This window comes from Euleptes europaea, chromosome 7 (assembly GCF_029931775.1).
Source record: "Euleptes europaea isolate rEulEur1 chromosome 7, rEulEur1.hap1, whole genome shotgun sequence".
NCBI lineage: Eukaryota > Metazoa > Chordata > Lepidosauria > Squamata > Sphaerodactylidae > Euleptes > Euleptes europaea.
Window position 1 is genome coordinate 25,677,089 of NC_079318.1, and position 26,793 is coordinate 25,703,881.

The 26,793-nt window shown below is 43.6% G+C and overlaps 1 protein-coding gene across 1 annotated transcript in view; it reads left to right on the forward strand.

The window, feature by feature from the left end:
- Positions 1–14,258: 14,258 nt before the first annotated feature.
- Positions 14,259–26,793, forward strand: part of SLC35F3 (solute carrier family 35 member F3) — a 44,116-nt gene continuing 31,581 nt past the window's right edge. Inside the window, exon 1 of the mRNA XM_056852867.1 lies at positions 14,259–14,354. Coding sequence (XP_056708845.1) covers positions 14,279–14,354 — 76 coding nt within the window. The 5' untranslated portion in view covers positions 14,259–14,278. The remainder of the gene's footprint in view (positions 14,355–26,793) is intronic.

The following is a 26,793-nucleotide window of genomic DNA, read 5'->3' on the forward strand; positions in this document are numbered from 1 at the left end:
GCACGTCCACGGTCTTTTTTGCAGTCACATTCATATGTGAAAATTACTTAGGGATGCCATCCTCCAGGTGGAACCTGGGGATCCCCTGGAATTATACCCCATCTCCAGACTACATAGATCAGTTCCCCTGGAGAAAATGGATGCTTTGGGGAGTGGATTTTATGGCATTGTAGCCCACTGACCCCTGTCCTCCCCAGATTCTATCCCCAAATCTCCAGGAGTTTTCCAACCTGGATCTGGCAACCCTACCTACCCCCATCCCCCGCCATAGTCAGGAGGGACCTGGCAACCCTAAAATTATTGCACTTTCTCAATAGATAATGCAGACTTGAAATCAACCAGGTAAGCCTCATTTACACCTAACTATGGTTTGATGGATCATCCGAATGCAAAAAACTAAATTCCTCAAACCAGGATCTGAAGGTTAAAAACAAAACAAAAAACGCTAACTGTGGTTACATATGAATGCAAAATTGTGGCTTAATTCCCCCCACACCTGCTTTATTTTCACCCAGCTCACTCTGAATAAGAATACAGGAAGTTCCCAACTTAAGAATGGGTTGCATTCCAGAAGTTTGTTTGTAGATCAATTGTTTGGAACTCGAAACACATTTTCTTATAGAGATACATGTAATAGATGGTGGTTAAGTTCCCCATTTAGCCCGCACAAGCTTCTTAACCCCCAACATAGTTGAAATACTGCATGTTTGCAATAAGAAACAGAGGGAAACACTATTGTAATACTCTGCAGTGACTGAACAAGATATACACTAAATAACTGTAGAACAAAATATTATTTCTTTATTTTCTTTGAATGTGGGTGCTGCCTTTCTTACAGGAAGCAGGATAAATTAGGAAAGGCGAATAATGCATAGCGCAGATCATACTTAGGGAAAGGGGAGTCCTTCAGGTACAGCAGGCTCTCTGTGTGTAAAGTGCTTTCAAGTCACAGCCGACTTATGGCAACCCAATAGGGTTTTTAAGACAAGAGACTAACAGAGGTGGTTTGCCATTGCCTTCCTCTGCATATTGGTGACCTCCCACTCAAGGACCGACCCTGCTTAGCTTCTGAGATCTGATGACATCAGGCTAGCCTGGGCCATCCAGGTGAGGGCTTGATTGATGGTAGGAGCAGGGAAATAGGAACTGGGAGTGGCCAGGTGAAAAGGGGTATACAAGGCCCCAGCTGAAGGTGATAAGGAGGCAGCTGACTGAAGGCTGGGAGAAGGCTGTAGGCAGGCAGTCTTGGGGCCTTTGCAGAGAGGAGGGTACCACATCTCCTGAACCCTCATAAAGTGGCATTCCTGGCCCCAAGAGCAGCAAGGAGGAACTAGCAAATGACATTGTGTTCTTTTCTATCAGGCCAAGGTTAATAATTCAATATTAAGCTTAAATGTTGGTGGTGCCACACATCCTGTAAAACTGCCCTAGGCATATTTTATTCTCAGCAGCAGCTCTTACTGATGTGTCTGCAACAGGCTTGACAATAAAAAGGGATTTTCTTGAGTCATACTGCAGAATTTCCCCCACAGGCCATTTCTAGAAGCAAAAATAACAGAAGTACATTGCTAATGCTTGCCATCAAGCAGAAAATGTATAATAGAAGAAAATGCTTAGGGGTTTAGGGAACCCAATGTCAGATATATTTGTAATGTTACTTGGTCATCTTTAATTTGGGGTTGATTTCAAATTGTTGAAAAGCTTGTCTTGATGCCATGGGCATAGCACTCAATGTTCACACAATCTTTGAATATGTTACACTTCACTGCTGTAGTCTGTCATGCTTTGTTTGTGGGTGTGTGCATATTAAAATGTTTAGTATTTATTCCCAAGTCAAGAATTCTAATAGCCTTTTAATTGCCTCGCAGTGAATGAATGAGAGGGAATCCCCCTGCTGTTTTAAAACTACAGCCAGAGGCTTGGATGCTGGGGGATACCTCTACTGACAAAGGGGATTTCCATCAGTGAAGTGGGACTTCCTTCCCACCTTCTGCAGCAGCCCAAAACAACCCCTTAAAATTCTGCTCCTGAGGGACAGAGGGAGGAGTCTGAGCTCTGCTTTGGGAGGAGGGTATCAGCAAAAATTGTGCCCCCCCTTCATCTATGGAGTTTTTCCACTGGCTTCAAGCCACAGACCGCCCAAGACATTTAGGGAACAATCCTAATCCTTTCCTGGGAGAAGGCTCAATGAAGCCTTCTCCCAGGAAAGTACCCTTAGGATTGCAGTCTCACTGAAACAGAAAATTGGCTTAAGTGGCACTCACTGTGATGCTAAATACTGACTATTTGCTTCATTTCATGTTATACCAAAATCTGGAGTCTAATAGTGGTCACTGCTCTGGTTGCAGCATCTGGATATGCTTGCTTTCAGAATGCAATCCTATGTAGAATTAAACTGAGATCAACAACTATAACTTAAGTAACTCTGTATGCAATTGCAATGCTAGCAGAGCTACACCTTCTAAGGGCCAAACTAGAAGTGACGGCATGATCATTAGAGTTGCCACTCTCCAGGTGGTACAAAAAAGACTCAAAGCCACTGTTAACCAGAAATGTAAGAACAAAACAGGGTCGGCTCAAATATCATGTAACACAAGCTATATTCAAAGTTGACAAATACAAAACACAAGCAAATATGAAAACAATTGTGCAACTACATACATAAATACATGGATGTAAGGCTGTACAACTAGACAGCAATTGCAAACAAAAGCTCAATGGCAGTCTCCAAAAAAGGGAACGAGAAGCAAGTCAGGAATTGGAATGGGTCTGCTTTGGGAGGAGGGTATCAGCAAAAATTGTGCCCCCCCTTCATCTATGGAGTTTTTCCACTGGCTTCAAGCCACAGACCGCCCAAGACATTTAGGGAACAATCCTAATCCTTTCCTGGGAGAAGGCTCAATGAAGCCTTCTCCCAGGAAAGTACCCTTAGGATTGCAGTCTCACTGAAACAGAAAATTGGCTTAAGTGGCACTCACTGTGATGCTAAATACTGACTATTTGCTTCATTTCATGTTATACCAAAATCTGGAGTCTAATAGTGGTCACTGCTCTGGTTGCAGCATCTGGATATGCTTGCTTTCAGAATGCAATCCTATGTAGAGTTAAACTGAGATCAACAACTATAACTTAAGTAACTCTGTATGCAATTGCAATGCTAGCAGAGCTACACCTTCTAAGGGCCAAACTAGAAGTGACGGCATGATCATTAGAGTTGCCACTCTCCAGGTGGTACAAAAAAGACTCAAAGCCACTGTTAACCAGAAATGTAAGAACAAAACAGGGTCGGCTCAAATATCATGTAACACAAGCTATATTCAAAGTTGACAAATACAAAACACAAGCAAATGTGAAAACAATTGTGCAACTACATACATAAATACATGGATGTAAGGCTGTACAACTAGACAGCAATTGCAAACAAAAGCTCAATGGCAGTCTCCAAAAAAGGGAACGAGAAGCAAGTCAGGAATTGGAATGGGTCGAATATCAAGTCCGAAGGTGAAACCACAATCTTGCCACTGCCAAAAACGAGCAAGGCGACACAATGAGGATAGAGGAACGCTTTCCCAGGTAGTTGAGACGATCCATTCACATACTATCACGTGACTTGAAACAGGAAACATTTTATACGCCCTTACAGTCGACAGCGCCAACTCTAATTTTGCAGCCCACTTCCTGTGGGAGCATGAAATTCCTTCAAGAAAAATAAAAATAGCAAAACAGAACTGAAGATGTTCAGTCAATTCTACTCGTTTAATTATGACTCTCGTTGGCAGAGTGTAGATACTCCTTTCGGAGGTAAGCAAATGGCTTTTTTCAGGCAAACTTGCAAAACTTTTAAAACTTAAAATGTTTAAAAATGATTAGAACTTGTATATAAGTATAAGTTATTATTTGTTCCTTAGGCTGACGAAGCTCTTGTAAGTGAAAGCGCCTCAACTACCTGGGAAAGTGTTCCCTCCATCCTCGTTGTGTCGCCTTGCTCGTTTTTGGCAGTGAAAAGATTGTGGTTTCACCTTCGGACTTGATATTCGACCCATTCCAATTCCTGACTTGCTTCTCGTTCCCTTTTTTGGAGACTGCCATTGAGCTTTTGTTTGCAATTGCTGTCTAGTTGTACAGCCTTACATCCATGTATTTATGTATATACCATAGTTGCACAATTGTTTTCACATTTGCTTGTGTTTTGTATTTGTCAACTTTGAATATAGCTTGTGTTACATGATATTTGAGCCGACCCTGTTTTGTTCTTACACTCTCCAGGTGGTGGCAGGAGATCTTCTGCTATTACAACTGAGCTCCAGCCGATAGAGATCAGTTCCCCTGGAGAAAATGGCCACTTTGGCAATTGGACTCTATGACATTGAAGTCCCTCCCCTCCCCAAACCCCGCCCTCCTCAGGCTCCTCCCCAAAAACCTCACCAGTGGTGAAGAGGGACCTGGAAACCCTAATTATCATGGCAGCCACAGCGACACACCACTGCCATTTTAAAGTCATTTTAAAATACCACAGGGGCTCGATCAGGCCCACAGCACGATGGGCTGAGGCGCTCTTGCTCCCACCCCCACCCCCGGCCACCTGATCAAATACTGAAATGGCTGTACCCTAACCAATAACTGTTTCAGCGCTTGACAAGACCTGTGGGAGGGGGACAAGAGCTCTGCACTGTGGGTCCGATCAGGATCAGACCCTTGTTGCATTTTTAAAAGACTTTAAAGTGGCCATGAAGCCATTCTTGTGGTGGTCATGAGGATGCCATAACACCTACTTTGGCCCTAAGTCCATTGAACTCATTGAGCTTAGAAGGGTATAACTCTACTTAGAAAGGCACTGTAAATATCTTACTGCCTGACCTAATGGGAATGTGCTCCTGTTTTAATCATATACCCTAGTAGAACCATAAATAAGCAAGTAGAGATATGTTATGCAATTCACTGACTGTTTTAGATAATTAGATAATATTAGCCACCTGTCCAGATAATTGCTCAGGATATCGCAGAACAAATTTTAAAACAACAATAAGAATGAGATTAGAACAGCCATAAAAGACCAGCATGTAATAAAAATATATATTATCATTAAAATAGTCCAGTAGAATACCATAAAACGCTATAATATACCATTCAACAATCTAAACAGTCCAGTCCCATAAAGCCATAAAATCAAAAGAAAAGGCCAGACAATTAAAAACATTAAATAACAGCACAATCCTGTGCGGGGGGGTGTTATTAGGAAGTGTCCGAGGGGACAGCACAACTGTGCCACCTCCTGAGCAGCTGAAAAGGCTATTTTGTAGAAATCCCTGTGAAACTTCTCCATAGAGTTTCATGGGGCTGCGCTAGCAAGTTGGCGCCTGCAAAACAGGGCATTCCCGAGGCGAAAGGGCTTAGGACTTTAGTCAGCTCCCCCACTGGGAACACCCTCTTTGGTGCCGGCACAAGCCCTTGCACTGGGTAAATGCTGCCGGCCAAGGCTACAGTGGCGCCTGATCCTCGCGCTGCCATGCCGTTCCCTGGAGCTGGCATAAGTGGCCCTGAGCTGGCATTAGTGCCAGTTTAGCCGGCACAAGTGGCACTAACGCTGGCACAGCGGTCACACTGGCTCCTATCCCCTTTCAGCCCTCCCCCCTTGTGGATTGCTCTGTAAATCACTTGCATCTGCTTTAAAGTCAGGCGATGATAAAATTAGTTGGAGGAACTAGCAACCCTTTCCTAAGGCTTTCCATATTCCACACTGACGCCAGCACAACATCAGCTTAGCTAGTCAGTATCCTGTGCTCTCCTAGGAGAATAAATGACATGGAAGACCTTGTCCCAAGAGACTGGAAGCATAGCGACAGTGCTGGAGTCCACAGTAACACCACTGTCTGCTATCAATCAGCATCAGGAATGGAGTCCTGACAGCATCAGTTAAATAGGGTTGCTAGCTCTCTTGTTCTAGCAAGGCTCTGGGGGCTTTGGGGGCACTCACCAGTTCTACCAGCCAGATTCCAAAACTGGAATTAAAGCCTGCTGGAGGAATAAGCAGGCTGGGAGGGAGAAATATTTGCATGAGAGAATCAGGTACATCCTAAAGGAGCTCTTCTGTAAAATTGTTACCTTGCAGATGTTGGTTTGGAAATAAATGTTCACAGATAAATCGCACACTTCCCCCATTAGAATGTGGAATTACCTGAATGTAATAATATCTGAAAACAGGTTATGAGAATATAAGAAATACTGCAAGCATTGTATAAAAGCAAAACTTTATCTTTTACCTTTTCACATGGATTTTTCCCCCCTATTTGTTTTCCTGAGCCAATTGAAATGACAAGGTAAGAGAATGCTGTAACATCCACCTTTGTCAAAGTAGGATACAACAAAGCATCTGCTCTTGGAGTGGAGACTTCACGAGGGCAACTTTCTCATTGTTTTAAACAAGAAATTAATCATTTGCCTCCCCAGACCTCTTCCTGCTCTCTCAACGTGTGAGCTTCATCTGAAGTCTCACTCTGCACAAGCAAATCCCAGAGGCTTAGATCTAATTTCAGAAATAGTCATCCATTGCTCTTTTTCTTTCAAAATCTGTTTCATATGGAAGCCCAGAGGACTTGGTGTCAAGATGTCCATTCCCAAGGACAACTGTAAATCATTATCCAAACCTATGGTTAATGTATTATTAGCCAGCGTGGTGTAGTGGTTAAGAGTGATGGTTTGGAGTGGTGGACTCTAATCTGGAGAACCGGGTTTGATTCCCCACTCCTCCACATGAGCGGGGGACACTAATCTGGTGAACCGTATTGGTTTCCCCACTCCTACACATGAAGCCAGCTGGGTGACCTTGAGCTAGTCACAGCTCTCTTAGAGCTCTCTCAGCCCCACCTACCTCACAGGGTGTGGGGAAGGTTAGTGTAAGCCAGTTTGATTCTCCCTTAAGTGGTAGAGAAAGTCAGCAGATAAAAACCAACTCCTCCTCCTCCTCCTCCTCCTTCTGTTTGTTATATCTCTGATTTGCAGGGTTGATATAAAAGGTTACACATGCATTTGCTAGATCATTGTTACTGATTGAGAATTTCTGTCTCTCTACCAGTCTAAGTATTTCTTCTACCTGCAGGAGGGAAGATATATCTGATGTCATGCTGGGTTTGTGCAAGTTCATTTTACATCACAGAGAATTTTGGGGGGAGGGTGGAATCTCTCACCTCAGGCTGTGTGGGAAAGACGGATAATTGTTCTGTAGATATTATAAGTTCTCTTGTCTGATTCTCTAGTCCATTTGAACATTCAGTTCATATTATAAAACCTCATCCATGCTGAACTGTCTATGCTGGGAACAGTGTCATTTACCTTATGTTTAACACGTAGGGCCAGCTTCCCTGCTGGGGAAAAGCTGAGCTGAATTTTCAGTTGATTGTAGAGTCTATTTTATATTTAAAGAAACAAATTCAGACTAGGTGGTTTGATGTCTAAATTTGTGCATTATCCCAGCATGATCATATAAATGCATTGCAGACAATTGGTTCCACTATCTGTCCCTTGGACAAATTTATTGTGTTGGCTATTTTGCTGATGCAAATTTTTTGAAAGGTCACATAAATTTTTAAGCTGGTATTTTAAAACACCATGTTGTCTAAAGTATTCAGCAAGCATTCAAGCAGAGCTAATACAGTTGCAATGCTCTTCTAAGTTTTCTTCCTGAGTCATGCACAGACAAAGCAACTATCGCACCTGCTGGATGATTTATATTTTTATACAGTTTTATGCCATCATTCCAGTAGACAGGACTGGCTTTCATTTGGTAAATAACAAGATTTTTATATTGATCAAATGCCTTCTATACAGATATATGGATGGGAGGTGTAACATTATGAAGAAGCTGATTGAGTTGAGGGCTGGAAGATGGTAGCATGGAAGATGTGGCTTGGAGAACAAGTGGAAAGTGGATGTTAGTATGGACAGTAGCATTTGCAATAGAGGGCAGGGACAGAAGGTTGGATGCTGTTCAGGCTTGGAGGCAACCAGAAAAGTGGAACCAGCTGTTGAAACCTGGTGGTTGGTTTGGCACTGAACTCTTTTTTCCTCCCCGTTTTGGAAGACCTTTTTCTTCCCTATTGATCTGAGATGCACTGCAGACTGTTGTATTGATTACAAAACTTGGTGGGGGGGTTGATTAGATTAACTGTCCTGTTGCGTTTCAGACTCGTTTGGTACACACACATTAGCAACGTTTGGGATTCTGAGACAATTGTGGTGCCTAACTAGTATGGTATTTTCACTGTTGACCTACCTACCTACAAAGATATTAGCAGTTCCATAGTTCAGAGGGTGCTTTATGTAACATTTCCAATAACTAGAATTCTCGGCCAGGATTAAAGATTCAGATATCACAGCAAACTGGAGTTAGATCAAAGATCGAGGAAGCCTTCAATCATAACTTTGCAAACAAGGGGAGGAAGAGGGAACGGCTCTGTGAGCCTGACAATAAATCAAGTTCTTGCTTATCATAAGCAAATTCTGGTTTATTTGCAACCTAAGAATACAGCAGCTTGTCTGTTCTTGTTGGAACTTAGACCAGTGTTTACCAAACTTCTAACAGCTGAAGCACATCTATGGCCAAACTACACATTACACCAGAGATCTGTGACCATACCTCCTCATTTGTTAAAGCAGTCAGAGCATCTGTAGAGACAAATTAGATTGGGACCAGAACATTAGAGTTAACACCTCTCCCCACCTCATTTCCCCAACTGACCCTCCCCGCCACAGCTGCTACTAACTGTGTTCTATGATAAAGAATGATGCACTAAGAGAATCTGCCCTTTTTCTTGCCGTGGCTAATAACAGATGGGGGCATTTTGATTGAAGAAACAGTGCAGAGTGTTAAAATTGTCCCTTGAGCAGCAGCATGGTCCTGATCCAATGGGGGGGGGGGAGCTGAAGCTGCATTGAGGCCTTAAAAAACTGAGAGCTTTAATCAGGTTCCACATTATGCTGGTCAGGCCTGATTCAGATAAAGGCATGCACTTAAGAAGCCCTGGGTGTGTAGTTAGCTGTCCTATATAAGATCATTAATATAATGTTTTAACAGAGATTGCGTATGTAATTGATTTTACCAGGGAAATGCATACTGTTGTAATTTTATTTTATATCATTTTAAGTGTTCTGTATTTATGTACAGAAGTTTTGTAATGCCCTACGGCTAAACAAATAAACAAATACTTACACATAAGATCATTAATCTCCTGGCAAGAGGCACACCTCAACAATGTTATTGGTTTGTTTGGAGTATAGTATACAAGTAAAAATATTACTAGAGAATCTTGCCTCTTTGTACTAAAACATGATTAATTTACACTTTTAACACAAACTCACTTATGATGTTACATAGCTAATAAACGGAGAGGTATTATTTGAGTCCATTAATCATTTCTTAACAAAAGTAAGCAGGTTACAGACTCCAGATGCTCCAGATCAATTCTATTTTCCATAATCAGCGGTTTTCAAAATCATCTCCCAACAATAGCTAGCTGTCCTAAATCTGACAGGGTAACTAATTATAACTTCAAACACCATAAAAGGTTATCTATATTAATGCATTTTTAAAAAAATGTATAAAAGTTGTGTTAGTTCATTCTCACTACTTTTCATCACAACAAAGAATATCAAAATAGGGATTACAAGTTTCTCATGCATATCTGCTGGCCCTCAACCAATACACACATCTTTGAACTAGATCTTAAATTCTGTAATAAATTCTGTATCTTGCCATTCTCAGATGCTTTTTGAACTTGGGTCCAGACACATATCTGCTGATATTTCTAATCCACAAAATATCAAATTTACAGTGCAAGCCAAAGGAGGGGGTAGTGAGGTGCGACCAGGAATGGCGCAGTTACTTTTCTGATGAGCTTCTACCTCTCTGACACTACTGATTTCATTTCTGCTCCATTTTCTTCATGTTTGTTAACTTCTAACTGTTCAGCTTCTAGACTTTTCAGCCACCAGGGGGACATCTAAGTGCTGAAGCCTGAATGGAGGCACATGGAGATGCAACCAGTAATGCCCTGTACCTTTTCTCCACTGGGCTTCAGTTATCTTCAGAATCCACTTATTCTCCATAATGGAGATAATGTTTTAAAAAAGAGAAAAGTTGCTTACAAAACTGTAGTTCTATAATATATTTTAAATGGTTTATATTTCTCACATTCTCATTTCCATAACTGTATGCAATGTCACTGAGTTTAATGACAATTTCTTCCAATTTCTTCCAATTAAGTATATACTACCCTTTAAAATTATTGACCTACCGATGTTCTTAGCAGCGTCTGACGGATTCTACAGGCAGCTGCACAAAACTTAGCCTAGTTCTACCTTAAGTGGTTTTGTTTGTTCACAGACACTAAAAAATATGACAGGATTGCAAAAGAACTTCTCTGTCTGAAACTCCCACTGATCAGTTTAGGAGAGTGACTTAGATTTTAGCTTTCAGTTTTAAAAAAACAATCTGTGTTTACCACACTTACTGGGGGGGGGACTCAGGGGGGAAAGACTACAGGCAGTTGGCCTTGCTCATATGTTTTGGCTCTCATACTACTCACACAAACATTGCAGCCACATTCTGATCTTATCACAAAGAAGCAGGTTCCACAAAGCAACAGGTGTGCATCAGTGGGCTTGTAGTCATCAGCCCTGCCTGAAACTGTACGTGTGGGAGAGTGGCAGTTACTATCTGAAACCCAAATATTCCCTCAAGTATTCTCTGTTTAGAATTGTATCAAAGAATGATAAAAGTGTTAGCTCAACTAGAAATTTTATTACAGGAGCTGATTTTCAAAAGCCTGCTCATAAATAAACTGCATTAAAAAAAAAAAAGTTCCCTAACTCCCTGCTTGTTCATTTTGGCAAAGGAGCAGCCTACTTAGAAACTGGTTGTGCAAATAAAACACTTTTATTAACAGATAAGCCAGACACTTAAGAAATTAAAAATATATATCTCAGTAATGAGGCTTTTGCCTGTTAAAAACGAGCATATCTAATTTGGAAGGATACCAACTATGCATAAGAGGTTTGTTAATTCCTTGAGGGTTCTGAAATGTTCATTGTTATTTGGCCTGGAAATATAAGGGGGGAGCAGTCTTTTTGATAGTCCAGATGCCCTTCAGCCAGAGTACACTTACATACAAAAGTAACTTACTGTCAACATGTCACAGAAATTCAAAGCATCAAGTTCTTGGTTTCATCAGATTTCTCTTCAAGTGGGAAATAAAATACAAACTGAATGTTTCTTGGATTCTTCCATGTTTTTTGGAGCTCAAATCTTGAATCTCCCCCAATCCATATGGAACTAACCTGCAAGAGAGGAGAATGGATGCTTCTGGGGAACAGTGAAGGCATACTGAATGCTGTAAAGAGACTAGACCTTTTTCATAGTCTGTTCAAAATTCAAACAAGTGGTTCAGGCCTAGAGAGAAAATGGGAAGTTTTCTGCTCCATGGGAGATCAAGGTTGAGCTGACTGCGGCTCAGAGGGAGAGATAAGGAGGATGAGAGGTATCCACAAGTGCTGGGTACATCATCTTTCCTAGACGTTTCAAGGCCACCAAAGTGGGCCTACACGTTCTGTCATAACAGCAAAGATTTGGGAGTGTCTGCTTAACTGGATCTGATACAGCTGCCAAGTGTCAGACTTAATTTGCAATCCTTCCTGATTGGTTGAATCACCTGGTCAGTAACACCAGTGGTTAGTTAGGTTACTTCATTGGACCCTCATTTGGTTGGTCAGCCAGAATCATGCCAGAGCAGGTTGCAAGGCATAAAAGGAAAAACTTTTAATTCTAGTGTTGTTCATTGACTGGAACACAACCAACATTGTGATGTTCTTGATTTTGGGTGGACTAGAACAGCCAGGTATAGGAGCCCCGTGGCGCAGAGTGGTAAGCTGCAGTACTTCAGTTCAAGCTCTGCTCTCGACCTGAGTTCGATCCCAACTGAAGTTGGTTTCAAGTAGCCGGCTGGAGGTTGACTCAGCCTTCCATCTTCCGAGGTCAGTCAAATGAGTACCCAGCTTGCTGGGGGTAAAGGGAAGATGACTGGGGAAGGCACTGGCAAACCACCCCATAAAACAAAGGTCTGCCTAGTAAACGTCTGGATGTGACGTCACCCCTTGGGTCAGGAATGACCCGGTGCTTGCACAGGGGGACCTTTACCTAGAACACCCAGGCACCTATTTGATTTGGATTTTGGAACTATCTTGGACTCAGTCTTGTCAAGGTAACATCTAGTTTGGAACCAATGCTTGTAAAAGTGCTTAGGTTAGTTAATTAGCTGTTGTATTTTATCCTCATTGTTCACTTTTATTGTATATTCCTGCATTATCTTTTAATTGATTATTTAAATTTTATTCTGTGGCGTTCTTGAATTCTGGGGGCTTCAATCTGAATCTAGTACTTTGGCCTACATTGGCTACAGCTACTGAAGTAACTTGTTTTTGAAACTCACTTTGTAACTGTGCAAACTTGCAGGGTTGACTTTCTTTTGTTCTTAGACCTGGGAGGGCTAGAGGCTTGGTCTCTTGGTCTCTGGCTGTTGGGGTAGTAAAGGCGGCTGGTGGCAGCGATACCTTGGGATGTAGCTTTCACTTTCAGCACTTTGGTTTTGTTTGCCCAACCTGTGTCCTTAAATGGGTTAGGTTTTAAGGTACTTTGACAAATCCTATAAAAGTAATGTTCTAACTTTTTTTTTCCATTTGGAGAAGAGGCAGCCAAGCAGGACAGATTCCATAGACAATATACGGTACCTGCAAGTCAGGTATTGAGAGAGTAGTGAAGTTCACCACCCAGCTATCATCTTGCTCAATGTTTATTATTCTTATGCCGTGGCATGAAAGGTTAGTCTAAAGGTAGTATGATCCACTGAATTTGAAATAACTGAAAGTTCACTCTTATACCTATCTATTAAAAGGTGTCATGCACAAAGACATGAACAGAATTTATCAGACACTCCAAACAGAAGGAACTCAGCATAGCTTTCAAAGCAATTAGGTGTGTGTGTTATGATCACCTATTAATATGTAGTAGAAAAGGGCAAGAGTCCAGTAGCACCTTAAAGACTAACAAAAATATTTTCTGGCAGGGTATGAGCTTTCGTGAGCCACAGCTCCCTTCTTCAGATACAGCTAGAATGTGAATCCATCTCTCTTTAAGTAGAGTGAATTCAGACAAGCATTAGTATGTCAATGTTAACAGTATGTAAATGCGAATAGCAGGCGTGATGGGATTAGGTGCGGTATGCCGAAGAGTCTGTGATGTCCTATTAATATGTGATCCTTTCGGAACAGCATGCCAGATGCCCTAACAGGAGGCTTCATCGGGAGGTGGTGGGCTCTTCTTCACTGGAGGTTTTTAAACAGAGGCTAGATGACCCGACCATCCGTCAGCGGTGCTGATTCTGTGACCTTAGGCAGATCATAAGAGGGTGGGCTTCTTGGGCATCTTCTGGGCATGGAGTAGGGGTCGTTGGTGGCATGTGTGTGTGTGAGGGAGGGAGGTGGTTGCGAATGCCCTGCATTCTGCAGGGGGTTGTACCAGATGGCCCCGGGGGTCCCTCCCAACCCTATGATTCCATGAGTCTGGTTTGTTGGTTTCCCCCCCCTCCTGGTTAAGCCTGGTCACAAGGACGCACCTTGCAGAGGTCTGCCAAACCCACAGCCCTCTGAGTCAACAGGAGCATCGACCCCCCCCCTTTCGCCCTTCCGGGTGCCATCATATCTCCCCCCCTCCTTCTTTCGAGCTTAAGCCTGGTCACAAGGACGCACCTTGCAGAGGTCTGCCAAACCCACAGCACCTTGCAGAGGTCTGCCAAACCCACAGTCTGCCAAGCCCACAGTCAACAGGAGCATCGACCCCCCCACCCTTTTCGCCCTTCCGGGTGCCATCATATCTCCCCCCCCCTCCTTCTTTCGAGCTTGGAATTCAATGCAACCCCCCCACACACACCGGGGTCCCACACCCCTTGACCGTGAGGTCAAGCCGAGGGCGAAGGGAGGGGTCCGTCTGGTGACGTTTCCTTCGCAGCCGGGAGAGGGGCGCGCGCGAGATGGAGAGGGCTGCGGCTGCTGCTGCTGCTGCTGCAGCGGAGGAGGAGGAGGAAGGGAGGAGGAAGGGAGGCGGAGGCGAGGCGCAGGGACACAGCGAGGCTGTGCCGGCGAGGGGAGAGGGGTCCCTTGCGCTCTGCCGCCCCCCGGCTTCAGGATGTAGGCGCCGGGCGGGAGGGCTCTGGGCGGCGGGAGGGCTCGCGCCATGAAGAAGCACTCGGCCAGGGTCGCCCCTCTCAGCGCGTGCAACAGCCCGGTCCTGACCCTCACCAAAGTGGAAGGTAACGCCGCGCGCGCGCGTGCCGCGCCCGGGGGGTCCGCCGGCTGCCGGGCGAGGGGCGCGCGAGCCTGGCACCTGCCCGGGCGCGCGGGAGGGAGGGAGGGAGAGGGCGCGCGGGCGGAGGGCTCGCCTGCTGCAGTCTCCCCCGCCCCCTCTCCAGCAGGCAATGCGGGCATCCCCCTTCCGAAAGCCGCCTCGACCCACCTCCTCTGCCCGGCGCGCGGGTTTTGCAGTCAAAACCGGGGTTTTCGGGGGGGGGAGAGGGAGCCCCAAGGCCGTTATCAAGGAAACAGTTTATTTGCTGTGAAATGCAATTGTTACATGGGGTCATTTAAAGGATGGCCTTTGGCCGAATCCCCTGTACCTATTTTTGTATTACGGCTGTGTTAAGGTATTGAATTAACAATATTAGACAAGATAAGTATGTACTAATCAAATAAGATGGGGATTAGTTTTGTTAGCAAAAGTGTATACAATTTAAATTAAGATGGAAGAGAATGAGGGGGAAGTCATTTTATGTTTTAATTACTATATTTCCTGGATGCAAGGGCGATCTGGCTGCGACATCTGTCACCCCATTGATCGCCAGGGTTGATTCGGCTGATCTGGCTGGCTGGGCGGGTGTCCCCTACCTCCCTCACCGCTCCATGTGCGTCCCTCCCGAAGCTGTGCGCTCGGTGGAAGAGGACGACCATCCCAGATAGACGGAGTGTACCGTGCTTCTGTCAAGGGTATACGATAGCTGCGCTCCCCTGCTAGAACCTCCAATACTATATTTCCTTTTTATTATCTTATCAAACTTTAAATAATTGATGTTTTTATATATGTTAATGAAATGAGGAAAATAATAAAAAATTGTTATGTATAAAAAAAGAAAACAGTTTATTTGCAGCTGCTGAATCAGAGGCCCTAATGGGCAGGAAATCTCTGAGTCCCGATTATACTGGGGAAGAGATGTTTATCCAAATTCAAGTTATGACGATACAGCAACAAGTTATGCAGATCTGATTGTATTGCAGACAGAAAGGCTGCTCAGGACAGTTGCCGTTTCATCCAGTTTCTCCTGTCATTGTTTATCGTTCACTCTGACACTCTTAGCCCAGTTCCCCAGTGCACAGAGCAGGCTTGTAGCTAGGCAGAAATTCCTTCCCTGGCAGTCTGGAAGCCAATTATTACCGGGAGATCTCTGGGGCACTGTCACAGAGGCTTGGGCATGAGGTCGCTCGGCGGGTCTCCACGTCGAGGGGGGAAGGAAAAGCCGGCATTGCGCGGTGGGTGGGGAGGGAACACATGCTGCTTGGCGTGGGTGACGGTGTCCTGGCTGTTGGGAGGTGGGGACGGAGAGACTTCTGGGAACACTTCTTTTTTTGGGGGGGGGGTTTCTGCTGATAGCGACACAAAACGACAACAACCCCTTGCCGCAGTTTGGAAAGGGCATTTCCTTCCGGCTCGCCAAGCCCCTTTCGAGGCTAGGAACTTATTGCTACACCAAAGCCGGGGGGCTGGTGGGGGGGAAATCCGAGTTGATTTATTACGGTTTGAGCCCGGCTGTCGGCATTGGCGGATAGATTGTTGTTACACGAGAACATAAGCAAAGCCCTGCTGTATCAGGCCAAGGCCCATCAAGTCCAGCAGTCTGCTCACACAGTGGCCAACCAGGTGCCTCTAGGAAGCCACAAACAAGACAACTGCAGCAGCACCACCCTGCCCATGCTCCACCGCACCCAAAATAATAGGCATGCTCCTCTGATCCTGGAGAGAATAGGTACGCATCATAACTAGTATCCATTCTAACTAGTAGCCATGAATACCCCTTTCCTCCATGAACATATCCACTCCCCTCTTAAAGCCTTCCAAGTTGGCAGCCACATCCCGGGGCAGGGAGTTCCACAATTTAACTATGCCTTGTGTGAAGAAATACTTCCTTTTCTCAGTTTTGAATCTGTCACCCTCCAGCTTCAGCAGATGACCCAGCGTTCTAGTGTTATGAGAGAGGGAGAAAAGCTTCTCCCTGCCCACTCTCTCCAAACTGTGCATAATTTTGCAGACCTCTATCATGTCTCCCCTTAACCGCCTTCTCAACCACTAGTTCGTCGCCTTTGCCCTCATTTCAAGTTGGGCTGCAGCCGCGGAGCGAGATGCTCCCCCTTTCACGATCCGAGGCAATAAGGTTGTTAATTGAAGTTGCTTTCCAAGCCCGCCTTAGACAGGAAAAACGACTGTGCCACTGATACAGTTGGCTGCCTATGTAGGGAGAGGATGCGGTGCTTAGAAAGAGCCTATAAAATGACTGGGGCAGGGAGGTTTGCTGTGCTCAGAAAAACAGGCTGCTTGGAAGTTTTGGGGGCATAAGGAAAGTGAAGGGTGGTATGACTGTGAAGGAGGGGAACGGGAAGGCTGGATAAAGTGCCTGTGTAGAGAATCTAGAGATGACTGAGAGGAAAAGAGGCCCTTGAGGATGAGGAGAAACGTTGGTTTTTCTAAGCTGACTTTCTCTACCTTTTAAGAAGAATCAAGTCTTAAAATCTCCTTCCCTTCCTCTTCCCACAACAGGCACCTTGTGAGGTAGGTGGGGCTGAGAGAGTTCTGAGAGATCTGTGACTGGCCCAAGGTCACCCAGCAGGCTTCATGTGTAGGAGTGGGGAAACCAACTCAGATCACCAGGTCCACCGCTCTTAACCTACACCACGCTGGCTCTAATAAAGCTTTAATAAAGACAGAGAAGTACAAAGAGAGAATGTAAATGCTGTGATTGAAACATAATTAGGAGTTTGAATAATTAGGGGAGCATAATTAAGAGATGGAAATTGGAAAAGTCAGAAAAAAAGAAAGAATGGGCAGAAACTGAGAAGAGAGTACCTATTAAAAAGAGGATAAAACTAGATTCAGAAGAGCAAGGATCATAGATGCAAGGTACCAATCAAAATTGAACCTGCGTCTTAAAAGAAACACAGTTCAATCTTAAACAGAGTTCCACCCTTTTAAGTCCATTGATTTAAGATGTCGCTTACAGTGGCTTAAAACTAGGGCATCAACAATAGGTCTCTGTCCTATTATTTTTCTTGGAAATATTCGAAGGAGAAGATTTGAAACCTCCCCTAACAAGTGACTTAATCTGTCAATTGCTTCAATAGTAAAGGTGTGGTTTTTTTACTTAATGTGTAACACAAATAATGTGATTAGAAAGACTGCAGAAAGGTAATGAATGGAAGAGGAAGGAAAATAAATTGTGGGATTGGAAGACAACTAAAGTGCATGTGAAGACAAGGGAAAGAATAGACAGAAAAGATAGAGAAGATGAAATGGTGGTAAAAGGAATTTGTGAGGTGGTAAAGATGGATTTAAAACATTAAGCAAAGGAGAAAAGCAACAGAAAAAAGGAAGCGCTTATGGTAGCAAGGCTGGAGGCAGCTTTGGGAAGTATATACTTGTATTATATCAGTATAGAAAAAAAAGGCAAATACCACTTTGAGTTCTTAATAAGAAAAAGTAGATTGGTTTGTATATTCCAGTAATGCTTGCTGGGACTGAGAGCAGGCTATAAGTGTAAATGTATAAATAAAAAAATGAATGAATAAAAAATATCTGTTAAAAACCCAAGCTTTGGGTTTTTCATTCATGTGCCTGAACATTCACATTTTAACTTTCACAGAACAAAGCCTATGTCATCATCTTTTGGTCTCGTTTAATTTTAAGAACAATGTTGGGGTTAATAGATTATAAGAATAATGGGAAATGTCATATTATTCCCTTTTTTAAATATCAGAGTGGAGTGGTTTTCTGTGTGTTCTGTACATTAAACTGTATACTGGGTTTTGTGTGCACATGTACATTACAGTATTGGTTAGCGGCTTTCAAATACCTACATCTAGATTAGGTTACTGCCATGTGCTCTATGTGGGGCTTCACTTGACGACTGTCCAGAAGGTACAGTTGGTACAGAATGGTGCAATGAGAATGCTGACTGGAGCGGGTCATAGGATCATATCGTTATAGTCTTGTGCCACCTATGCTGGCTACCAATTTGTGTCTGGGTTTTAATTCACAGTGCTAGTATTCACCTTTAAAGTCCTATGTAGCTTGGGGCCAGCATACCTGAAAGACTGCCTGATTCCATATGAACCTACTGCACCACTACAGTCATGTTTGGAGACCTTGCTTCAGGTGCCCCTGCCACCTGAGGCTAGACAGGTGGCAACCCAAGAAAGGGCCTTTTCTGTTGAGTCTCCAGAACTCTGGAATGGGACCCCAAGGGAGATTCATCTGTCTCCCTCTAACATTGGCCGTTTATGCATGGTTAGTATGTCCCTGGTTCATCCCTCTCTTGTCTTACACTTTTATATCCCGAGATTGGAAAACCTTATGCAACCTTATGGTTGCTTGTAGTTAAAAAAAAAAAAAAAAGTCCTGGACACCTCTTGAGCACAGCATAATCACAAGGAGAAATCAGGAGGTGTCTGAGTCCCCTCCCCTTGAAACTCTGCATTGTCATTGGCAGTAGTGCTTACTCTGACAAAAATGTCACCCCAGGTTAGCCTGATCTTGTCAGATCTCAGAAGCTAAGCAGGGTTGGCCCTGGTTAGTGTTTGGATGGGCAACCTCCAAGGAATATCAGGGTTGTGACACTGAGGCAGGCAATGGCAACCCACCTCTGATCATCTCTTTCCTTGAAAGCCCTACGAGGCTGCCATAAGTCAGCAGTGACTTGATGGTACAACATTTTTTTCTGTTTTATTTAACTGTTTAAAATATGTACATATATTTGTATTTTAAATGCTTTTAATGTCTGAAATAGTGTAAATGTTTTAATGTGATGTTTTAATGTTTGCTTTCTTGGGGACTCTGAATTGGGTGGAAAGGCAGCACAGATCTTTTAAAAATAAACATATCTATCTGCCAAGCACTGAATTGACCTGGTGAATAGTATGCACCATTACTTCTTATATACTTTATCTTGTTACTATTGTAATCTGGGCAAAATATCATTATTTTCAGGTCCCAAATTAGAAAAATAAAGAAAAAGTGGTAGATAACTTTGTCTCTTACAGAATTTAGGCACCCATATGCATATCAGCTTTTTGATCATCTGGCAGCCATGTATGTGCTTCTCTGCAATTTCCTATATTCAAGTTGTTTAGACAGTTTGTTCATCCTTAAAGGATCATTATTATTCTGAAGAAGTTGCTTGTGAGGCCATATCCTTTAAAATATAAAAAGGTGTGCAGGTAAACTTTAGTAGTCTGCTTTATTTCACCGATGCAAATATATAATGCATTCAAGTTTTTCTAAATAAATGATGTAAGTAGCCACACTGGTCCAAAGCAAAACCCCAAACAAAATCCATTAATACCTTTTATTAGGACCAACCAAAACAATAGTGTGCAAGCTGCTGAATTTTCCAGAACTCTTTGTCAGACTTCTGTTATTTTAAGATCAAGCCTCATAAAGAGTTATAGAGAAACTACACACAGTTTTGTGTTATTTTCGTTAGTACCAGTTATTACATGCCTTTGGCTTTTGTTTTTCTAGTGGCTCTCATTGCCCTCTGCCCCCACCTTTTGTATAGAGCTGCTGTAGCCTATGTTTTTAAAACAGTGTTAGGAGGGAATTGCTGCTGGTTAAGAGAAAGAGAATATCTGCTTCTCTGGTTACTGTTTCTTGGACAAACATAAAGCCAATCCAGTATGAAGGAACTGCAGTTGTGGAAGTCTGCGGATGCGCCACCTAATAGATAGGCTGCCTCCAGAAGTCTTTCATTGATATGCATTACTTTAAGCCTTCAAGCTTTTTAATCTCACTCCTTGTACAGTAACTACTTTATCCCAAAAGGGAGATAAGAACTTTGTGCTCTTTCTGGTGTGTGACTGCCATTTCAAATTATTACAGGGATGGATTCATCAGCATGAACTGAGCCTGTAAGATCATCACATCAATCTGTATTCATCATGAACTGAGCCTGTAAGATCATAACATCAATATGTATTCATCAATCTATGAAGCAGCATATGGAGTCTTTTTGTATGTGTCTGCATTTCTAGCATACTGTGCACTTTTAGTAGCTCATCTGAAGCTTAGGGGTGTACTTTCCTATTTTCTGTTTTATTTTGTATTGAAAACAAAATAAAACACATTTCTAAATATTATGTACTTTCTCCTTTTGCTGTTATTGAATGAGCATACTCAAACTTGCTATTCAAGGATACGTGATTGTGTTTTGAAAGGTCCAGCATGAGGGCAGAGATGAAGAATAGATGGGAGAAGAGGGAGAATATCCTTATCTAGTCTAGGGCATACAACATTGTCCATGCTACTGTGTCTTTGTAGGCCACTGATTTATAGACTTTCCAGGAGGAGCCATGATTCATTGGTCTGACATGCAGCAGGTCCCAGGTTAAGACCCTAGCATATCCAGTTAAAGGATCCAGGATAAGACCCTGGCAAATCCAGTTGAAGGATCCAGGTAGAGCCACTGCCAGCAACAGCAGACAGTACTGGGCTAAGACAGACCAATAATCTAGCTCAGTATAAGGCAGCTTTCATATAAAATTTCTACTTTCCACATCAATTTATTTGCCAAGGATCTAGTACATGTCTGCTATGGATCCATGTAGTGCAAATGATTTTGGAGCATATGGACACACAAAGAACAACAGCCAGCCGGGCCTGTTTCATCATTGTAATGAGTAAAATGTCTGTGCCCTAATGCTTCCCCCATGACTATGTCCTGTGTCTTTCACAGATGCTTGTCCCAATTAAAAAATCTCATTGAGGAATCTGATATAAGCTTTTGAGGAACTTCAGTATCCCACAGAACACAGTTTGAAAATCACTGCTGTAGCAGTCACTGGTAAAATACATGGTGTGTAACGCATCTTCTCCCTTACTACCACCAAGTTCCAGAATTCTAAGTTAATCAGAAACAAGAATGACCGTTTTCTACTTTTGTAATTTTTCTCCTCCACGACTAATGTTTGTGACTAGAGATAGATGAGACTTAAGGTTGTTGATTCAGTATTGTTACTCCTCAATACCTACCCTGAGACAATAGCTGTAAAATGACTTAAGTACATTGAAATTCAAAATATAATTGTAGATTTGTCTACTTGCTTAGAACCAAACAGTTAAAAAAAAACCTTGCAGTGATCAGTAAGAAATCCTATTGAAAGCAGATTTAAATCAACCTTCCTTTTGTTTGGAATATCACTTGTTTAGAGTCTTTGACAGGTATTTGTCAAATGTAAATGAAGTTCTGGTAGTGAACACTGTATTTAACTTGATAGTTCCTCTGTTACTTTCAGGAGTTAACCAGATATGTCTGTTAGATGCCTAAACTTGTAAAGGAAAATTCAATGGGAGACTGTTTAACTCACATCTATACATTAGAGCAGGGGTGGAGAACCTTTTTCCTGCCAAGGGCCATTTGCACATTTATAACATCATTCAAGGGCCATACCAGGCGTAGATCTCCCAGCGGCGGCGGGGGGGGGGGAGGGAGAGAGAGGCTAGGGTTGCCAGGTCTCCAGCCAACACCTGGAGGTTGACAACCCCAGGGGAGGCCACACAGAGAAGGCCTGGAGGGTGCCCCCACTCCCCTCGGTCCTCCCCCCCCCCCCAGGCGGGAGGGCAGCCAGTGGTAGGCCCGAGCAAACAAGGCGCCAGGGGGGCGCAGCCCGCAGCCCACAGTCGATCCACAAGGAAAGAAAAGAGGAATGGGAGGAAGGAAGGAAAACAGAGAAAGAGGAAAAGGGAAGGAGAAACAGAGAGAAAGGGGAAAAGAAATGGAGGGAGGGGGAGAAAGAAAGAAAAGGATGGAGGGAAAGAAAGAAAAGGACAGAGGGAGACAGACAAAGAAAGAGACAGAAAAAGAGGGGGAGAGAGAGGGAGATAAAGGAGAAAGAGTGACAGAAAGAGGGAAAAGAGAGAGAAAAGCCTTCCCCCCCCCGCGTGCACACACACACCGGTGCATGCCGGCCCCGAGCAACCAGGACCCCGCCTCCCCCGCCCCCCCCCACGGCGGTGCACACAGCCCCGCACGACGGCCCCAGTGTCCACGCCCTTCCCCCCGAGTCCACAAAAAGCCCCCCAAAGCCCGATCAGCTCTGGCGCGCATACTCTGCTGCTGGGAGCCGTGGGCCTCTTCCCCGACCCCGCTGCCACTGAACAGCCGACAGGCGGCGAGAGGGGCTTATAGTGTGCCGTGGCATTCCTGCACGCCACGGCTGTAGGGGGCAGCCTTGGGGGAAGCGTCCCTCTCCCTCCCCCTCCTCTTGCCGACCAACAGCCGACAGTCAGCGAGAGGAGGTCCAAAGGGCACCACAGCACCCCCGCAAGCCGTGGCCCCAGGAACACCCTTGGGGAGGGCAGTGCATCTGCGGCAGGGCCCCGGAGCTCCCAAGGGCCACAAAAAATGTCCTCGGGGGCCGCATACAGCCCCCGGGCTGTAGCTTCCCCATCCCTGATCTAAAACCAGGTACTACAGAATGTACAACTAAAATAAACAGGAGTTTTGTAGTACCTTAAAGACTAACACGTGGGTGTGTAGGGGTTAAATCCAGCCAGTTTTTCTGCAGGTGACTAAGGAAGAAAGGGTCCCTTTTGGCCATAAAAAAGCTTTGCTAGGGCTCATGGAACCTACATGTACAAAAGCCATATGGAACGGGGGCTGTAGGAAGGAGGGGAATTGGGTGAGACTGAGTGAAAAAGTTGGCTGTATCCAATACTATATATAATTTCTTTAAACTGAAAATTTTTTCCTTGCATCTAATGATACGGGCCACAACCCAAGACAGTGCATAGTGCAATGGAAAAGCAAGCCTGTGCACTTTTACTCAGAAGTAAGTCCAACCTGCATACAATGGGGCTTACTTCCATAGGACTGCGCCGTCAATCTGTTAGTTTTTAAGGTGAGGTAAGACTTTACACACACACACAAGATTCTTATTTGCTTTTGTTGTTTTAGGTAAACTAACACCTATCTGGTAAACAAGCAAAAGTACTGCCCTTGCGAAAACCAAAGCTTCAGTGGGATAATGTTATTTTTAGCTTTTAATGATTAAGTTCCTGTAAATTCATGCTTCATCCTATTAAGGGGGACTTTATAGTTTTCTCTCTTACCATTTATCCACCCCAAATCACTACTTGTCTCCAGTCATATGTTTATCCTTGTTCCTTACATTCTTGTCATTAACCAGATGTATCATTTCACATTTACGGTAATAACACGTTGATAGTACTACTTTAAATATGACCAGTAAGGTTCGGAAGTGCAACATTGTAACACTTTTTGGTTATATAAATTCCAGAATTTAAAGACTCGAGATGGGAGTACTCATTTGCTTCACAGGATGCTTACATCCTAGGTTGTAACGGAACAAGAGCCCCTTTGGGAGGAGGCCACTGGCCAGCAATGTAATATGCAACTGGCAAGTGGTCAAGATCCAGAGGCAGGGTGAATGGTAGAAGAGTTTAGCATTTGTTGTGAGTGTAAAGTGCTGTCAAGTCACAGCTGACTTACAGTGACCCCAGCCAAGGGGCTTTCAAAGCAAGTGATTAAGCAGAGGTGGCTTGCCATTGGCTTCCTCTGCACAGTCTACCTTGGTGGTCTCCCATCGTAGTACCGACCCAGTTTAGCGACTGAAATCTGATGAGATTGGGCCACTCCACGTTTCCCTTTGTTAGGGTCTTCTTATTAGGAGTTCCTTCCTGTTCCCTCCTCCCCACCTTACCAAGAGCTACAACGCTACTCCCTGTCTCAGATTCCATACTGATTCTGTTCCTGATTTTATCCTTTCAGTTTATCTGGTTATACCGGATCATGATCAGAAGCACTTTTATGGGGGAGTAAGTGCCATTTAACTGAGTGGGCCTTACTTCAGAACAATGTTTAGGCTGCAAATATAGGAGGATTACTTCAAATGTTTGGTGCAACCAAACTCTTAATACAAGAGATATACTTTTTAAAATGTGTACCAATATATCCCTCTTTCTGACTGTTTATTGTTTGCATAATCTTGTCCTGTCATCCTTGATTTTCTTTAAGTTCTCAAACAACAAAATAATTGTATTGCTATCAAATCTGGTTTATTAAATGGGAATTATTTTTGTGTAATTCTGCACAGGATCTCATACTCTAGTAGTGAGCCTTTTCAAGCTGCTTATTCTACGTTTATCCAATAGTAATCCCACAGACTGCTGCAACAAATCTAGTGATTCTCTTAGCTTCTGTGATTAAAAAGCATAGTATATGGGGTGTGGGAGTGCCTCGACATTTATTGTGGGATAAACTGCCTGTGTATGATACTGTCTGTTGTGGATTCTTGCAATCTACAGATTCGAATAGGTGTTACAGAGGGAGTGTGGCAGGGGGTGGAACCCACATCCAGCCTTGGGTGAGTGCATTTGGTACTCCATTCAGGTCTGCCCCACTAATGAAATGATTGGCGCTGTTGGCATTGATAGTCATAAGCTGGTAGGTAAATGGAAAATTGATTCTGCCATCCCATTCTCATTTTGATCAGTGCTTCCCAAACCAATGTCGGCATCCTAACTTGGGCAAGTAGGGGAGAACCGTCTTATCACAGTGCCCCTACCCTACCACAGTATTCCTGTGGATGGACATGACATGGAATGCACATGACATGGTTCTGACGATTTCAATATGTCAGTGTTGTATGTTGAATAATTTACATTGGAGATAGACAGGGGAATACACCCTTTTGACTCTCTTGGATCTTTGAGCAGCATTTGATACCATCAGCCACAGTATCCTTTTGAGTTGTCTGACAGAAGTAAGTCTAGATGCTAACATTTTGCAGTGGCTCCCTTTCCTTCTGAACATGATATTGTGGGACTACTGCTCGGCCCCATGGCTTTTTGTGTGTGGGGTGTGACAGGGTTCCATTTTGTTCTCTGTGCTTCTTTACACCAATATGAAATCCTGGGAGTTCATCCCAAGATGTAGGTTTCATTTTCATCTGTATGTTGATGGACCACAGTTTTACCTCTGATTTCCATGTAGCCTTGGGAAAGCAGTGAAATTTCTAAACTAGTGTTTAGAACAAACAGAGCAAACTTAACCTTAGTCCAGATAAGGCAGAGGTGCTGTTGGATAGAAACATGTCTGATCTGGGTATGTGTGTTCTTTTTTTGGACAGGGTTATGCTTCCCTGGAACACCTAGATCTGCTGCTTGAGGGGGCTCCTGGTCTATGTTTGCCAACCTCCAGGTGGTGGCTGGAGATCTCCCGCTATTACAACTGATCTTCAGCCAACAGAGATCAGTCCACCTGGAGAAAATGGCCACTTTGGAAGGTGGACTCTATGGCATTATATCTCACTGAAGTCCCTCCCCAAACCTTACCTTCCTCAGGCTCCACCCCCAAAATCTCCAGGTATTTCCCAACCTGGAGCTAGCAACCTTATCCTGGTCCCACTTCTGTTCCTGGTTGGCCAGGTGATGGCTATGGCCTGGGCAGTTTCAACTAGTTTGCCAATTGTGCCCCCTCTTGAATCAGTTGCTTGGATTGATCAAGGCCCTAAATGTCACTAGATGCTTCATTTGGCTCAGTTGTTTTTCTGATGTCTCAGGACTTGCAAGCTGTAGATAAGACAACAGACTGCTTAGGAGTGAAGGTTCTGGTTTATGAGGAACTAAGTCAAAAGCACTTGAGCATACTTATGTCTCAGAGCATTTCATTGAAAATGAACTCTTGCTGTTTATACTGTAGGGCGGAGAAGGTGATTTTCATAGCCAGAGTGAACAAAGAAGGCATTCTGGAATAAAGACACCAACTACTTCAGAAAGCGGTGTAACTTGTTTTGGCTAAAGTGTTCTTTACTCCTTACAGTGTGAGATTATAACAGCATCTTTGGAAATTCAGTCCCCTGATGTGCCAGATCATTTTCATAGTAAAGTGATACGTGAAGTATTGTGTGTCGTGCTATTTCTCCAGTGCAGCACCTTTGTTAGTGTATTTAACACTTTTGTTTAACAGCATACATGGAAGAGCTATGCATAACAAATACGTGTATGGGAATTTTACTTTTCTATTTTATTATTGCTATTTGGTAGATTTTGAGTGTAGGGATATTTCCTTATGGCCTAAGTGGGCTGTGGGTTTGCAAACATCTACATTAAGTGGTTTGTAAAGATGAGAATGTTATCCCGCTAAACTCAAGGGAACAAATTTTATTTATTTATTTATACTTATATTTATAGCCCTCCCCACCTGCACAGCAGGGCTCAGGGTGGGTAACAACAATACACTGAATAATACATAAAAAACTAAATTTAAAACAGTACACTATAGATGGTGCTAAAAAGGCAGTAGTGTGCAAGCTCCAATAGTGCTCCTGGCCTAAATACTGCTGCAAATTCAGACACTGGGAGCAACACACAGCTTGCTAACCAGACTGGTACGGTGTCAGCCAAAAAACCAGATG